General features: G+C 32.4%; 1 protein-coding gene across 12 annotated transcripts in view; it reads right to left on the bottom strand.

The window, feature by feature from the left end:
- Positions 1–18,318, bottom strand: part of RYR3 (ryanodine receptor 3) — a 234,846-nt gene that overhangs the window by 24,790 nt on the left and 191,738 nt on the right. For 8 of the 12 annotated variants that reach the window (XM_084519997.1, XM_084519996.1, XM_084520003.1 and 5 more), the window contains 16 exons: positions 15,089–15,259; positions 14,018–14,077; positions 12,816–12,947; positions 11,830–11,942; positions 9,068–9,167; positions 6,252–6,361; positions 5,389–5,440; positions 4,648–4,701; positions 4,260–4,359; positions 3,885–3,964; positions 3,545–3,621; positions 1,881–1,954; positions 1,621–1,638; positions 1,009–1,089; positions 542–630; positions 20–148 (listed from right to left, as the gene is read on the bottom strand). In XM_084519997.1, the coding sequence (XP_084376123.1) occupies positions 20–148; positions 542–630; positions 1,009–1,089; positions 1,621–1,638; positions 1,881–1,954; positions 3,545–3,621; positions 3,885–3,964; positions 4,260–4,359; positions 4,648–4,701; positions 5,389–5,440; positions 6,252–6,361; positions 9,068–9,167; positions 11,830–11,942; positions 12,816–12,947; positions 14,018–14,077; positions 15,089–15,259 (1,440 nt within the window). Of the gene's footprint in view, positions 1–19; positions 149–541; positions 631–1,008; positions 1,090–1,620; positions 1,639–1,880; positions 1,955–3,544; positions 3,622–3,884; positions 3,965–4,259; positions 4,360–4,647; positions 4,702–5,388; positions 5,441–6,251; positions 6,362–7,901; positions 7,999–9,067; positions 9,168–11,829; positions 11,943–12,815; positions 12,948–14,017; positions 14,078–15,088; positions 15,260–18,318 lie in introns of all 12 variants that reach the window. The other 4 variants (XM_084520000.1, XM_084520004.1, XM_084519998.1 and 1 more) reach the window with 1 other exon arrangement.

The following is an 18,318-nucleotide window of genomic DNA, read 5'->3' as shown; positions in this document are numbered from 1 at the left end:
GGCAAAACCTTTTGTTTACCTGAATATATTCTGTAAGGGAATTGAATATTTGTTTGGTGACAGCCAAAGCTTTAGAGAAGTTACGTTGTCCTGATTCATCAATGACATCTTTTCCTGAATAGTACCAATAAAAGTCACTGATTGATTCCTAAGGAAAAAAAAAAAAGTGTTATATTTTCTAATTTTGGATTTTATATGCAGTATTTACTGTGTGCATGTGTATCACCAAAGGTTGAATCAGCTGCAATTTATTATTTCTTTGTCAATCTATTTCTCATGACAATAGCTTTTTAAATTTTTATCCAACTGTGCTGCCTAAAGAAGTAAACAATGAAATAAAGTAACAAACAATTGTTTTCCCAAACAGTTCTGAAAGGTCATCTATTTTAAGAAGGAAGAAAAGACAAAATTAATTAAATCAAAATTCTTTATTATTAATATCCCTGAAAAGAGTAGCTTCACTTTTGATTCTAACAAAATGTGAACTTATAAAAATGAAGAAAATTATGTTATATTCCATTTTACTCTGATTTTTCCTCACCTGAAGACGCAAGAGATAGTCAACAGTACTAATGATAATATTCACTGTTGTGGTGTTGCCCATCTGAGTACGTAAGTAATTTTGAAAATCTGAAATAATAAGTGATTTGCGCTTCATTACTGTGTATAGGATTGGAAAATACAAGATTGTTTTCATATATTTATGGAGAATACATTCTTTTTAAGTGAACTACAATATATCACAATGCAAATACAACTGAAGAGTTGTTAACCATATGCCTTGCAACAGGCTTTACTGATTAATCATATGCATAAAATCTGAAAGTACATTAAGACTTAAAAATTCAAATTAAAATCCACAATTAATATTTTTGGCATGCCACTTTTTCTCAGAATACTGAATTAATTAGAGGAAAAAAAATTAGAATTGATTCTATTCAACTCTGTTTAAGAACAGGCTTAATCACTTTTCCCCACAAATCCCCAAAAGTGATTCAGTTCACTTACCATTGTTATGCCCTTCACAGAGCAGTTGTAAAAATCTAAATAGATCTCGAGTAAATTCATCATGCTGCAACACTTTTTCACCTTGAAAATATATAAATACAATGATAATGAGAAAATTGTTATTATTAAATATGAAGAACACATAATCTTACAGTATCCTTCAAAATTGGAGATTCTAGTAAAAAAACACAGTGCTATAAAAGCTGCTTTAAAGCAATTTAAAGAAACAGACTGAAAATAATGAAAAGAAAAACAGACAAAAAGCAAAGCTGAAATATTTAGCACTCCAATGCATCCATGTGTTAAAAAAAAAAACAAAAAAAAAACACAACAAAACACACTAAAACAAAACAACAAAAAAAAACAAACTACACATTATATATTTAATAATTAAATGGTTAGTTATGAATAAAATCATGCCTTAAATATGAATGATACTTCGTTATTAAGCATCAGACTTTTTATCCAAGCTGAACAGCTTAACACACAACCTGCTGCAGACCATAAAGCTAAACCTAAAGCTGTCTGGAAAGATGCAATTAAAGATTTCTTTCTGTATTTGCAACACGCTTTTGCAACAAAAACTGTATCAAAAACTGTACCCAAACATACCACGCTCACGAACGATGACTGTGGATTAAAGAAAAATAACAAGAATACAGGATAAGAATATTGGAAGTTACAAGTTTTTCTTTAAAATTATTGCTAAAGATTTTGTAAATATAATGCATATTCAGAACTCAAACGTTAAAATTATTTATAGTAAGTCTGAAAACAGAAACCTCAAACCAAGTTAAATAACATTTCTAGCGTAAGAAGGAAGCGCAAATAATGTTTTAAGCACTACTGGTTATCAGTTTCATTCTACTTACGAGTTCCTTCTTCAGTAACCATTCCCAGGCCTTCTGCTTTATTTTGTCTCTCAAACGCATTCAAGTCAAGAACACTTATATTAAAAAAAAAAAAAAAAGGAAAAAGTACTGTAGTACACAACAGAAAATTGTTTTCTTCTAGGAAATTTTTGGAGGCCTTCAACTGCTAATCTTAACCTGCTGTAACATGCACTGCCTCATATTTTACTAAATATGAATATTAATTAAAGGGATTTAGGATGAAAATAAGGCTCCAGTGTCCATATCTGAGATGAAATGAGTCTCAGATCAGGTCTTACTGTTCCCCTAACTTCACTTCCAGTAACATCACTCATGGTTTCATGTATAAATGAAAAACAATTGCAAACTACTCTTAAACATGTCTGCCAAAAGAGCATCACTTGAGTTACTTCTCACTCACACTGTTTTCCATGACATTTCACTACTTCTATATTGTTGCTGTATATATTATGCATTTTTATATTATTCCTAAGACATATGGAAACTGATTCCATACTCAGAAGACATATAATATAATAAGAGTCCCCATATCTTCTGTGATCAAAATAGCACATTTTTTGTGCTGCCTTGGTACAGACGAGTACCTGGAATAGCAGGTGCTGATTCTTCTCAGTCAGAATACTTTAATTCAGCTAGTCCAAATATAATTATATGATTATATACACTTTTTTCAGTTAAGTTGTAACGCATACACGTGTTCTAAGTACTACTCATATCCTTAAAAACAAGATGTGGAGCATTCTTCAAAGCATTGTTTTCATTCTCTTGTTAGTGCTCAAGTCATTTTATCAAAAACTTCTTTTTTAAGGGAGTCCTGAACAACACACACACACAATTGGTAATAACATCATTGCAGGTGCTTGCTAAATTGTTCTACATAAATGGGAAAAATGACAAGATAGAATGGACGTTATTTAATTACACTGCAACTACTAAATGATAATTTCTACAATGCAGGTCAACATTCCTTCCACAGTTCTTCCTTTCCTCATACAGCTTCTCCACTTCTGATTCCCAGTCTACAGCTTCACAGCCCTTCTGTTGCTTTAAACGGCTGAGAAAAGGAAGTTGCCTACTGTAAGAGTAATCAGAAACACCAACAGTTTTCCACCTTCTTTATGAGACATTTACCTTAACTAATTTGAAGTTCTGTTTTGTCAAGTGAATGGACTACAATGATCTCACCGGCCACATGGCACCTCTAACAAACTTGATACACATGCAGAGGGTTCAGATGAAGAGATTATGTGACTCGTCAGAGATGTGCAGAAACTGATAGTTTAGTAAAGCTCCACTGGCCTGTCTCTCCTTCAGTAATGGCTTTTCTCCATCCTTAGAACCATCCAGAAATCTTGAGGGATCTGGGACCAGTAAAGGAGCTATTACATTTTGCTTTCCTGCCTCACCAAACTAACCCTTCAAATGCATACATAAAATCTTTGCTTTATTTTCTTCTTTGGAATAATATTCTTCTAAAAGATTAACACACTACTACTCTGATTCACAAAAATTTTCACAAAAAATCAGAGAGCTCTACAATCTGTGACCTGTGTAGTTTAAATCTAACAAATCCACCTGGACTGTGCAATAAACCACCAACCCGAATAAAACTGAAACAGTAATAATATGATTTATGGTTTTACCTGCAGGACTGCATCAAGCCAGAGAGACTTTGAAAGAATCCAGCATCCTTTTTCTCCTTCAGGTAGTCTAACATTTTCTAGAGGGTATGGGGGAAATTTGGAGGAAAAAAGTTTGTATTAAAGTTATGTAAATTAACAATTTCCTAGATTACCATTCTAAATGCAAATCACTAGCAAGTAATAATATCACTGTTACTGTAGCAAAAATACCCTGATATATCTTCATTGTTTAGCCTAAAATTAAATGCACTAACATAAAAATACAACAGAACACTAAAATTCTCCAAATTAGTTGTTTCCTTTATACAAACAACGCTCTCAATAGTTAGGAAAGCATTACCTGTTGAACTATGGTATTCCCACCATTTAGAATAGCAATACCAAGTTTTAATGTTTCAACAACCATGGGTCCTGTATGACCTGTCAAAAGAACAATACAGTCAATAAAACTTGCAAGTATGAACTAATCAATCAGAAAAACAGTCCAAAAATTTTACCTAAATGTAGTTGCAATTCACATTTATTTTGCCTTGTTATATACTATACACAAATTGTATAAGACATACATATCATATGTATAACAAGTTGTTTATGATACACACATCATATGTATAATGACATAATACTGACATAATACGTTATATATATATACATAATATATATCACTATATATGATAGGTTTATTGTGTGTACTTAATACTTCACAAAACATTACCTTTGCTTGCACTAATCATCTGAAGGACCATCTCAGCAGCTCCACGATCATGCAAACGGGCTTGCTGGTAAAGCGTTCTCTGCTTTTCCATTTCTTTCTCCTGTGTTTGGGAACAAAAGTGAGAACAAATTACAGACTGACAAATACAAACTGACTCAGGCAACATACAAAGATGAGAAATCTCAAGTTATTGAATGCCATCTGCCTGCATAATCCATGGATTGTCTGATTCCAAAACTTCAGAACACATTGTCTTTCTTCTATGTGAATAACCTCAAAAAGCAACTCAATGCATGCTGTTTTATCCTTGCACTTATTGTAGTGGACATATTTAAAATGCTATCTTGCACTTTAGGTGATGAAAAAGAAATAAGACTTAAATTCTCACCTCAAATGTCTTCTCTTTTTCTTCCTCTTCTTCCTCCTCTTCTTCCTGACAGCTCTTTTTGCGTTAAGAAATAGAAATCACAACATTTTCTTAGTATGAAACATAATGGCAATTTTTACTACAGTATTTAGACTAAAAAAAGATAACCATTCAAGGAAATGTTTAAAGCAATAACTAAATCCAGTCAGAAGATTTAACATTCCCGTAATCCTACATATTTGTGCTTATCCCCACTAAGAAGCTGATACTATGTTAGGTGTGAATACTAAGGGAATTAATCCAACTATATATGTAACATGTAAGTGTAGGTTGTGTGTTCTTATGTCATCTCTCTATTCATATCCATAATATTGATTTTCAAAGTCAAACTCTCCTGATTTGGAAGCATCAGCCATAATCAATCTCTTGCAAACACTGTCAACTTTCTTTTGACAGACTTCACATACTAACTCCAAGATAATGACCCTAAGAATCAAGATAACTAATACTGTTAAGACTTCTCAAGTTAAACTTGTACAAAACTAACTGCCAAGTGGTATCAACAGGATTGCACCTACTGGAATTTTATGGTATTATTTTAAAGCAAGAAATTTCTTATTATTCTGAACACCATTTGTTTCATTAAAAATACAGAAATGACTAGTATGGAGCAGTCCACTTCAGAAGACAAGGAAAGGCATCTGAAATTAATCAGAAGTATCTGAATGAAACAATGGTTGGAGCTTGAAATTCTGTATTTACCTTTGCCATCATGGCAGAATAGGCGATATATAAAGGATCATCTTCTAGTTTGCTATAAAGAGAAAATATTTTAAATTATTTTATGATTATGATTATGTCCTATTCCTAATAATAAGTAAATACAATTTTTACTAATGGGAAGTACACATATATCTACTTGAATTCCTATTACATTGGAAAATACTACTATAAACATATTTTCTAATCTCAAACCATATCTATGTAACTTTAATTAAACAATTTAGAGGAATATTTAGACATCCAATTTTGTCAAGTTCAGTAAGTAAGGATCACTGGCTGTTGCAAGTGCAGAAAAGCATTATGGAGGTACAAATTATAATTACTATATCAGATAATAAGATTACAGTACAATACAGAAAAATATATGAAGCACTGGACAAGTACTCTTCTTATACAAAATGCAAATTTTGATCAACAATCTGAAACAGAAACTAAAAGAGAATCATGCTAATCATCAATGCTATTTTGAAACCTTTTCTAACATAATGAATAAAATGCAATGAATGCCAACAGTAAGAACACTTATCTATTACCAGGAGAGGATACAATGGATGAAGCAACTGTTCTTGTAGACTTTATGTTTGTATGAGAATTCTGGTTTCATTATTTCTGTATTGGGTATTTAACAAGCTTTTAAAATCTCAAAATTGCCAATATTTGCATCAATATAAAGGTCATACTGAGTTTAAATCCAAGAAAACTCTAATGAAACAGAGTGGTAAAAAAGCATTCACCATGGATAATACTGAACTACAATTATGTTAAATCCATTATTTAATATTATTAGAAATTCAGTTACTGTGTGATTTTATTTAATACATTTTTCAACATGGCTATTTTACCTCCTCTCTGTGAGAGCATTGCGACTAAAATAAAGGATAATCTGATGAAGTGGATCAGGCTGTTTTTTCTCAGTATCTTCCTCTTCTTCTTCATCTTTTTTTGGAGGTGTCTGTGGTTATACAGATTTATATCAGAATATACAAATTAAGCTTCACGAATAAGAAATAAAAAATAGATTAAGCTTAGGAAAGGATTTAATTAATTTTGTTTTGTCCAAATTGTATTAACTTTCAGTACTCATCTTATTCAGCAGCTTACCAGAGACTGCTACACTATTTGCCTGTATAACTAAGAAGGACTCAGAGTATCTGATTCTTTTATTCACGTTTGATAGTACCATTAGAAGTTTCTCATTTGCAAGGTATTGAGAATAACACAAGTGAAAATCTTAGGGAGGCCTTATTCAGCAGAAATTATGAGTAGGTTTCCATTGGACCAGAACTGAAAGAAAGTCTCAGCTCAATTATGTTCTGGAGAATTGATTGGTAAATGGAATTATTTTTAATAATATTGTCAGATACATCATATTCTGGCTACTATTTGCTAGATTACTTTCATATATCATTTCTAGGTGACTGACTCAAGAAATGTAACAACTCTTACTGTCAACTTCAAACATTTTTGGCAGTTTGAAGTAGCTAGCACTGAAAAAGAGCAGTTTATTACTTTCACCTTATTTGTCTTGTGACCCTTTGGTGGGGTTTGTAATTATTATAGGATTATTGTAATTACTCTTTTGACTAACATTTGCATTCCTTCCTTTCAAAAAAAAAAAAAAAGCAAAACAATGAAGCAAAGACCATACAATTGTCTACAGTATAAGAATATGTTAGTTGTAATTTTGGAAGATCATACAATGTTCTATACCAACTGGCCTTTAAAAAAAAAAAAAAAAGCTTCTAAAAAAAACACAATATAATTGCTTCTCCTAACTCTGAAGCATCTCCTGATGCATCTTCATGTGATCCATGGATCCATGAAGCCATATATTCATTTTCACAGTATTTACATATCACCAAGATAGGTCCCACAGAAGTATTTTAGACAAACTGACAACAGAGATGGAAGAGATAAAACAGCAGTTTTTCTGAATTGATGACCATATAAGTACCAAAATGCTCAAGTTTATCGATCGTTTCCATCAAGTTCACACATAAAGCAAATTTTTGCTGAATACGGCTGCATATATTTTCATCACCTTATGATGTATAAAACAGCAAAAATAATTTGCATCAAAGCTGAAAATGTTAAAATTAAATATTATGCATCAATGAGAATTTAAAAAAGGGGAAAAGCATCAATTGCGTCAAGCTTTAAAAAGGAGAGTAAATAAAATATAGGAACATAGGAATTACCATAATGACAAAAATAGTTGGACAGTTCCTCTAAACCATCTCTCTTCCAAAGAATGTGTATCACTATAGTTCAACTGAAGGCATAAAGCACCTTAATGCTCTTCACTGTGCATCACAGGTTTAATGTCTTTTTGATCACAGCAGAAAATGAACTTATGCCCTGGGGCATAAGGATTGATATTTTAAAAATTTGTGTGTATGTATACAGTACATAAAAATAAAATATAGGTTATAGATACATAAAATATACACTGAAGTGGGCACTGAAAGATGCCCAATTATATCAGTACTTACAGCCAAATCCTGAACTAGTTTCTCCTCAAATGAATATTCCTCTGTTTCTATCCAATAGTTCTGATAGCCATGGAGGAAGAGGTTAATAGAACGGTGCCTGGGGGGGGGGGGTTGTGAAAGTGAGATCAAGAGGGGTAAAGGAACATAGTATAACAGCTCAGGTGGTTAATGATTAGTAAGGATACGTGTTTGTACAATTCTGATCCTCTGATTGGTCAGTGAAACAAAAAGCAAAACATAACTTTCAGTGACAAATCTGCACATACTTTTGAACATTCTTACTTTTTTTTTATTACACACATTAATATAACTTTTTCTTCTGAAGGCTTTTAGAGTGCTAATGTACATTATAAGTGAAATTACGGGACTGGTGCTTTAATACAAGCATGGGAAAAGTACATACTTTAAAAGACTGAGAGTGAGTGGGTGAGATTTACTCCTACTAGGTGTAATTTAGTTTACTAGATCTAGCACATAGAGACAGCAGAAGTTGGTTGTCAACAGCAAAATAATTATCAAGTGCTTTCCAGCACGTTATGTGCAGACAATCACTGCCTTCTTCCACACAAAGAAGCCAAACATCAGCTTCTTTTCTTTCAGTTGCAACTCTGGGCAGTGATAATGTGTCCTCAAAGAAGCTGCATTAAAAATATCTGAAATCTACTCTACAAAAAGACCAATTTTAGAGAATTCTTAGGTATATTGGTTACTACTATAAAGTATTAATTTAACTGGAAAATTTTCCACAGAAAATATAGCTTATGGCAATAAGACTACGCATATGGACCAAACCATCCCATATTTACATTGCATTTGAGGGAAAATCTTGTTTTGAGGTGCTCTACATGAGGTTACAAAGGTTGTTCCACAAAGCCTTTTTGTTCACTTTTATCCTGCACCGATAGTTATCCAAATTGATGGTATATACTATGACTTGTCTAAAGACACTGCACATAAATTCTCATTTTATGGTGACACAGATATTTAGCCAACTCTTTATACTCTCCTTCTGGCACTGGTGACATTTTATTATCAGTTTTCAAAAACTGACCAATCAGAATACACTCTGAAAATTGTACAAATTCATGTTTTATGGCAACATCAAATCATGGCTGGGAAGGAATAAGTGTGTGCATAAGGAAGAGGCTCTCCACAAGTTACATTACCGTTAACTTGAGTATAAGCCTGTCATACTGAGTTTTTTCATGTACTTTTTCCAGCCAAACACGTTGAAAGGTGCTCAGGAAGAAATTGCTAATTTTGTGTCTGAAGAAAAGCATATAGGTTTTCATTGAAGAACTAACAACAAAGGCACAAGTTAAATTCAATAACGTAGTCAGAAAGAAAGTATTTGTAAACTCTGTATGAAAAATTGCCATGTATAACTTTGCTGTATCTATGTGCATATACAGATGATAGACGATAAGACAAATAATTTACAAATTAATTTCCTTAAAAGATGAAACATAAATACAAAAATCTTAGAGAATGCATTTCTCATACAGGACACTATTTCAAAGCTGTGAACATACATTCATTAAACAGAGAATAAATCAGTATTTTCTAACTTCACTGACATTTTTTCCTTGAAAAAAAATGAAATAAATAAAACTACTATTTATTTTGTACCTCATAGTACTTCTCAGAAAAGGGAGTACTTGAAATAGTTATGAAAGAAGTTAAAACATTTTTTTCTATAATTCAACAAACCTGCATATCAACAAGACAGTTCAATTGCTAAAATATCCTATTGGAATTCCTGAAAACTGATACATATAAGAATGCATTTGAAGAAAAATAGATTTAAATGGAAAATTAACATTAAATTATATCGAAAGCCATCTAAATCTCCAGAAAATTATCAAAAGAAAGGGATCATTATCCACTGAATATATTAATATTTTCTATAATAAATTAAAGTATCTCCACAAACTGTTTGCTTACTTCCTTTTAGTTAACTGCCCTTTAAATAAATCATCAATTTTAGAACTAACACTCCCAATACAAAGCTGCAACTAAACTGAGGAAATTTGCAAGATATCAGGAGCTGCATTTGAAACTGTGGTGCAATGGGATTAACATAGCTCTTAGAATTAATCATACTCCACTTGAAATTAGACTCCCTAGGGTTCAGATATCTTAAAAACAGTATCAATTTAAATGACAGATATAGTTATATATGCAATAAGGTGCAAAATAGTGCAGTAGCCTTATTTTCCTGTCAGAATCCAATGATTTACCTAGAAAAATGTTTCTATAAACTAATGAATTTTAAAACTTTTTTTTTTTTTCTGCACCTATCAACTGAGGACTTTTTTCACTCTTGCCTTTTTTTGAAACGCAGATATCAAAATTAATAGGTTAAAATAGAGAGCTCATTTTTATAATCTGGAAGAAGAAATAATGGGACAGATTTTCCTCACATTCATACTAAGATTAGGTTTAAACTCCACCATAAAGTCTACCACTTTAGTTTGAGAAGAACCAACCTCTTTTTTTTTTTTTTTTTTTTTTCTTCCAGGGAATTTAAAGAAAATTACAGATACTTAAGTTTTCTATTTCAATAAGTATTATTATGTATTTTCTTGAAAATGAAAACACAGATTCATAACACATTTTGCCCTTTGGCAAGTTTTACATCAACCTCATGAATCCTAAATATATGCTTTTTAAAACAAAAATAAAATGAATTATTTTTATCATTTAGGTGTTCATATAGAATCCAAACATGTTAAGAATCATAAATCCAGAATACATTTATTAAAAAAAAAATCTTCACAAAATTGTTATACTAAAATATCTACCACTTCCTCTTGTTTTTCAAAGCAGAGTTCTTGAAGATAAGATAGTTGATAGTTCAAACCTCATCAGTTTGGTTTCATGTTGTTTCATTTCATTTCTTTCTGTCTCCATAAAATTGCCTAGTGGCATTGTGACAGTTTAGAGAGCTATTAGAGTCTAGAACTACTATTTTCATGAAGATGTTTGCTTTTTACGGTATAACTGGCTTTTATTTGTCTTGCTCAAACCCTGCATTCTTCTCAGTATGTTAGTGGCACAGCTACAGACCTTTAGCTGACAACAATCATGTAAATAGGCTTTAATACAGGCATTTTAAAATGTAATGCAACTCTTTTGTTAAATACTTTGCAAACAATCTTGAACAAAAATATTAAACATGAACTATGATAAAACACAAAAGCGAAGAAGCAAATTTAATTAGAAATTTGCTTAGGCTGTATCTGAATACAAAGCACATTGAAAAGAACATGGTAGTGAAAGGACAGTAATTGTGTGTGGTGTTAACACATGGTTTAAATCAGTAGATGAATCCAGGCATGGGATGCACTGTATCTCAGACTTTGTGGTATCTACTTGCAACTGGAGTAATAAGCAGAGCAACACACAAGTGCAAAACCTCATTGTGCACTGCTCTGCCGCAATATCTCCTTTACTGTATGTATCATTTGGATGTAATAGCTAAAGGTTGCCTTATGCAAGCTAGAGCATGAAGCGTTCATGCAATAAGAGTATAGCCATACCAGAAAGCCAGAAAGTTTTAAAAAAATACAAACACAGGATAATAAAGCACAACCAATCAGAGGCAAAAAAAAAAAAAAGACAGAAACAACAACAACATCTTTTTCACAAATAACATGAGGGAATATAGCAAATAACGACTGACAAAAATGAAGCATTTTGTTTCTGAAGCAGTGTAATTCCTATGGTCTTTTTCCCCTCTAGTTATTTGTCATGAGACAGGTATTTTGCTACTGTGAGGAATTAGCTGATAACTAACCAACTCTTGTTTCTTAGACTCCATTACACAACCCAAACAAGTAGCAAACTTGTAGGCATACACACAAGTACTATTTCCACTCAGAAATGTAAACAAAATTAATGAAAAATAAATCTTTCAGCCATTTACCTGGGCAGGTTGTACAATGGTGCCATTCTAAAACAAGCAACAACAGCCCTTTTGCGTTGTTTTGACAGGAGTTTATGCCAAACAGCTTTCTTGGATCTTAGTGGTTGTTCAACCTATGGGAAAATATCTTTTATTACATACTATGGAAACTCCACGTTTAATTCCAAATTTTCTTTTTAGACACTGGCTAATGTATCTAACAAATGAGAAAATTTACAATTTGCTATCAAATTAGGAAAGTTACAAAAACATCATCTGAAAAAATATATATATATATTTTTTAATACTTTGAAAAAATACTGAGGGCCTTATATACAGTGCCTCTCAGTTCATACAGGAAAGCTTGAGATAACAGAATATCTCATGGGTGGGACTCCTACATAAAACTCCTAAATGATTACTTTGCCTGTTTATAACTATGCATATTTAATCATTCATGTGCTAAATTTCTGTGCTATATCACTTGTGAATAAAAAGAATCAACTTTACATGGGAAGATTATAAATGCATTTTTGTATTTAAAATTGTAGCATTTGAATGCACAGACAACTAGATTCAAAAGTTGCTATAGAATCCTCCTGTAGAAATGGAACACAGGCTAAAATCAGTAATATTAGAAGTAAATATATATGCAAACATTTCTCCCTAAAATTACAGTTTTCATCTACTGAATGTTGAAGTTTTGTACATTACACTTCATACAACTCTTTACAGTAAAGTTTTGCAGGGGCAAATACATCCTGAGATTTCCCTGAAACAAAATCGAGGCACTTCAGCACATGTAATTAACAATTTTGCATATATAGACATCTGTGTGTGTGCATGCATGTCATGCAATGTAAGCATTACATGCATACATACAAGCAATGTATAATTGCTTTCATCTGAAAATTTTAATGACACACACTGAATTGGAAATAATTTATGTAAGGAAAGAAACTCATTCTACTTTAAAACAAGCACAGAATAGACATGTAACTTTATACCTGCTCCAGATGATAGAGAGCAGCTGATATCCTCTGCACACGTTCCACGTTTTTCTCAGGGTCACTAGGCTCATCATTTTTCAAAATGTCTTTATACAGATTTAACTGCCATTTCACAGCTGGATCATCAGACTAAAAAGCAACATATTTCATACTAAAGCTGCTGAATGAAGATCGTGAATTTCACTACTGCCATTATTATTCTCATAGCATAATGAAAAATGTTATAGGTATTCCCATTTCATCTGTCCCTTTCAGTCCAAATTAGCATTTACTAGCTGCTCAGAAAAAAAAGACATTAGATTCTGAACTCCGTTCTCATGCAAGATTCTATTTTATGAAACCAAATAATCCACCCTGAAACTTCTTTATTGCATTTAACTCCATTAAAAATAAGGAAGCACATTAAGCACTGAGATTGGTGAAATTCTGTACTGACAGTGGAAAGTCTGTTTTATGGATTTTAATTAAAGACAGCTGGAATGTAAGTAGGTGAAAAGCCACAGCCAAAGGTTTTTTTTTTTTTTTTTTTTTTTTTTTTTTTTTGCAACAGCTGACAAAAATACGAGAAAACACATTAGAAATATCTGTTGTGTCTAATTTAAATTTAGGTAACCTCAAATTTATAGCAACAGGACAGCCATTTGCTACTAGAGAAAAAATGAATTTATCGTATTATGTTCAAATATGGGCAATGATCTTAATTAAATATTTGTAGAACAATGACAACTCCATTTTGGTATCACCTTTGACAATATATTCAGCATCTAAATAGTAGGAACATATATGCGCTTGAAAAACTCTCGAGTGCCAAAATGACATATGATTTCATTATTTCATTACAGTCACTTTAAAATGCATATTAGTAAGTACTATTTAATGGTTAGAGCCAGTTAAGTTCAAAATAGGAAGCTGAAATTAGTTTAATTTTAGTTTCTTCTTGGATTGAGATAATTTTAAGTAATTATAACTTTAAAACTACCATTATTTAAACTTCACTAGTTCTATAGGATTTCCCAAAACTTCAAAATACCAGCCACGTCTACAAAGAAACCAGGTTTGTCACAAAAATATTATGAACAAAAATATTAAAATGACAATTTTTCTAATAGCTTTTCACTTGCTTTTTTAATGTACCATGGTCATGATAAACAATTGCAATTTTCATGTTTAAAAGTGCTATCCCGGACAGATTTTGTTACCTTTTCCTGCAAATGTAAGTTGTTACGTAAATGCTCTTTGACTTCTTCATCAGTGTCCCTCTGTAGAAAGATAGAAGTGCTTCTCAATTTTTTATTATTATTCATCTCATAAGAACATGCACAACACAGAACAGTTATTGTTTCAATATTAAAAAGTAACATTGTTTTCAAAGTACATATATTACCAGAAGAGCATGGGACAAAAGCATTTTAAAATTGTGACCACAAAACAAGGATTAAATTTTGAAAGAAATTAAAGCTAACTAATGATCTTCGAGTATTTGGTCTAAATGTATCATACAATGTCCTGAGCTGGAAGGCACCCATGAGAATCATAAAATCCAACTCCTGACTCCACACAGGGCAACCTACCAGTTAAACCATCTATCTAAGAGCACTGTCCAAACACTTTTTGAATACCAACATGCCTGGGACTACTTCCCTGGGTAGCTTGTTCCAGTGACTGACCATGCTCTCAGGGAAGAATCTTTCTAAAATCCAATCTGAACCTCCCTCCCCCATATAGCTTCATTTCATTCCCTCAGGTTCTACCACTGGTCACCAGACATATCACTGGTTAGTGCCTTCCTTTGGACACCCTCTAATAGTTTTATATCCTTATATTGTGGAGCCTAAAACTGTACACAGTACTCAAGGTGACGCCACACCCATGCTGAATATAGTATGACAATCACTTCTGTCGACCAGGTTAGCTAAACTGTACTTAGTGCAGTTGGTCCTTTTGGGTGCCAGGGCACATTGTTGACTCACATTGAGCTTATCATCACTCAAAAACACTTTATCCCTTTCTGCAGGACTGCATGCCTGCCATTTGTTCACTTGGCATATATGTATGTAAATGTACATTTTATACAAATGGAAAATACCATGGAAAGGATGATAGCTGTCTGTGCACACCAGTTTGTCTTGTGAAAGCACAATTAGGAGCTGTAATTGCTTACAGTACATTGACATATTTTATTATATTAACTGCTTAGATATTATGCCTCCAAATTGTTAATAAAGTTCTGTTTATTCTCCATTAAAAACTATTACAAATTATGCACTTACATGGCTGTATCTAGTCTTAGCCAAAGAGATGAGCTCTTGATCTCCAGGAGTACACATATTCAAGCCAATAGGAAGCATCTTTTTAAGTGCAGCTACAATCAAGGATGTTTGTATGGAGTACAAATCCCCTCTACGCTTTGATTTCTTTCTTTCTTGATCTTGTCCTCCAGACTGTAATAAAAATATTAAAATTAAATAAATAATATAAAGGTAAATGACTGTAATTATTCTCTTACCACATACTCTTCCAACACATTCTTCTCCTAGCAGTCCAAGAAAACTATGTTCCTAATGTAGTACATAATTAATTAGAAATGCTACATTAGAGGAAGGGCATACAGTCTTGAGTGGGAAATTACAGGAATATTTTTGGTGTGCTCCAATGATGAAACTGCAGTAACAGTAATATTTTAATTGCAGTAAAATAGTTTTGGATGCATTCATACATGTAAATCTAACTATGTTTTCTGGACCTTAGCTCTCAAATCAGAAACAGCTATAGAGTTAAAAGCTAAGTCAGCCTCAGGGGATGGTCAAATTCAGGATGTTTAAATTTTTGTTAGAAACTTTCATGAAGATACAGCCATCCAGGGTATCAATGAATTAATATTGTCTGATTTACCTCACCTAAGAAATAACAGTATCTAAAATACTTTGATTGGTTGTAATAGCATGCCAATGAACCAATGCCTCTGGGAAAAGCACTGTCCTTTGACTTTGGCTAATGTAAGTAAATCTGGAATGAAAAATTAATCCTTTTACAGCTTTGGAGATTGTGAACAATAGGAAAACGAAAACAAAAAAAGACAGGAATAAACAGCACAACAAGGTAACATTGTCCTATCTTCAATAGACAGCGTACAATGGTATTTCACACAACTTTTAATTTAGGAGACAGCAAACCAAAACCTTTAGAACAGATCCATATATTTAATGAACATATGGTAAACACCAACAACATAAAAATAGCCCAGTTCTGAATTCTGTACCTAGATTAAACTCCTACTACAGGCAAGGGAGTTTTGCCTAAGACAAGATTTCAGGACTAGGCCTATAGGTTTATAAAACACTACTGAACAGCAAATGCTTGCATTTAACCCTCCACATCCTTTTCCCTCTGTCAATTAAATTTTACTGACTACTCTTTGTAGTATATATTGTGTAGTTCCACATAAGGATACAGCAGAATCCATTGCAATCCATAATTACCAGTTATTATCACACTATTATCACATAATCACTGAAAAGAAAAAAGGTAGCTATACATAATCCAGTAGGTGGGAATTTTTGGCAGATTCTGTCTTCTACATGGTGAATCTCTGTGTACACAGCTGGTGTTGAAATCATTTTGCAGGTCAGAGGGAACACACAAGGGATGTGGCTTCCTTTCTTAAGGAACTAGCAATTGCAAGAGTACTTTGCCTCAAAGCTTTGCTTTTGGAAGTGCCTTAGAAATAGCAATGATGTAATGGCTATAATAATGATATTATTTGTACTCTACATTGACAGCAGACAAACAAATCCCACAATGTATCACTATATTCCAGTGGCGTCACTATGCATATTAAATAAAGAATACCAAAATATATACATAGATCTATTAAAAAAAATAAAAATAAAAGGAAGAAGAGAGAGACTTTTACTTTTGAGAATCTTTATGCCTAGGGACATTTTACACATCCAATTTTATTTTTTCTTAATTTTCATTTCAGATTAATAACTAGGTGAACATAACACCTGAGCATTTTTAAAACATGAAAAGAAGATCCATTCTGCCTTTGCCATCATATTCTGCTGTCTATTAATTTGCAACTCTTGTGGATAAATGTGTAAGTAGAGTCACAGACAGAAACCTAAAAAGCAATAAAATTAGGTCTCTTTGCGGTCTAATATGTAACAACATAAGTGAATAAAATACCTTCATTTCAACGTAAAGAGTTTTAAATTGGGTATATTTTCCCCTAAAGAATTAGCTGTGCTAAAAGAACCTCAGCAAGAAGAATGATATATTCTGATTGCCTAAAATAATGATCTTATTGCCTAAGGATTTGAACACACAAGCTGAAATTTCTTTGAACAAATGTATATAGAAAAAAAATTACAGGTTTTCCATTAGATTGATAATAATTGAATATATAATCAAAAAGTAGAATATTTATATTGAAAAATATAAGGAATATATATATTAAATATAACTAAGACTGGTTAAGATAATGGAATTAATATTTTTCCAACCCTCTTTAGATAATCCATTCTGTCAGACTATCATGAGAATGTTCATTAAACCCTACTCTATATACCTGGGCAAGTTTGAAAATAGCAAGGCTTGAAGTCAGATCTATTTAAAAAGTGAGCAGTTGTGGTATCTTATGCTTCCAGTTTAATTAATTAAAAACTCTTCACACCATCATCATACATCTAAGGGCACAGGGTGAAGGGAGAGATGAAACAGAAAACCATGAAAATGGATCCCAAGGGATCCATTTTGTTTTTCGTTCTGTATCACCAATAGGCTGAAGAGTATTTATCTTTATTATGAATTATTACTAAAATAATACAAATGATGGAAAGGAAGATGAACTACAGTTCACTGGAGACTAAGGAAGCCTTGAATACATTAAATGTATTAAAGAAACAAGGACTATTCAAAAGTGTCCTCACATCTCACGTGATTAGGAAGGACCCATTTTAATTTTGGACAAAGGTAGTAGTTGAGCTCTGTATCTAATTTGAACTTCTTCATTCTAACACGATCTTCCATACATCTACAGATGGGACACAGACTATAATACTTTTTCCCATTTATTCTTCTTGAATATCATAAACCAGATATGTTTCTGATGACTCTACTTAGGCATCATTTCTACAATGTCTGCTACAATATATTAGCAAAAAATACCCCAGAATGCAGAAAGACAGCAGAGGGGGAATGCATGTCTAAAATAATTACAAAATATAACTTTACTACATTTTTACAATAAAACAATGTGTGGGTGTGCTAATGCGAATTTCAGCTGCTCTGTTCAAATGCTGCCACTTTAACTCAGAGAAAATTTATAGTATTTGGGACTTGGGCTTTCACTTTGTGACGCCACTGCTATGATCAATGGAAAGAATGCTTGGAGCCTGATCATTTCTAAAGATAAAACAAAAACACATCATGCATTTTGACCTGTACCTTTACTTGCATGGCCTGTATGAAAGAAAAATAAAGGGAAAAACATAAGTAA

This window comes from Aythya ferina (genome assembly GCF_964211825.1).
Source record: "Aythya ferina genome assembly, chromosome: 5".
Lineage (NCBI taxonomy): Eukaryota > Metazoa > Chordata > Aves > Anseriformes > Anatidae > Aythya > Aythya ferina.
This window is presented reverse-complemented; position numbering and strand designations above follow the sequence as displayed.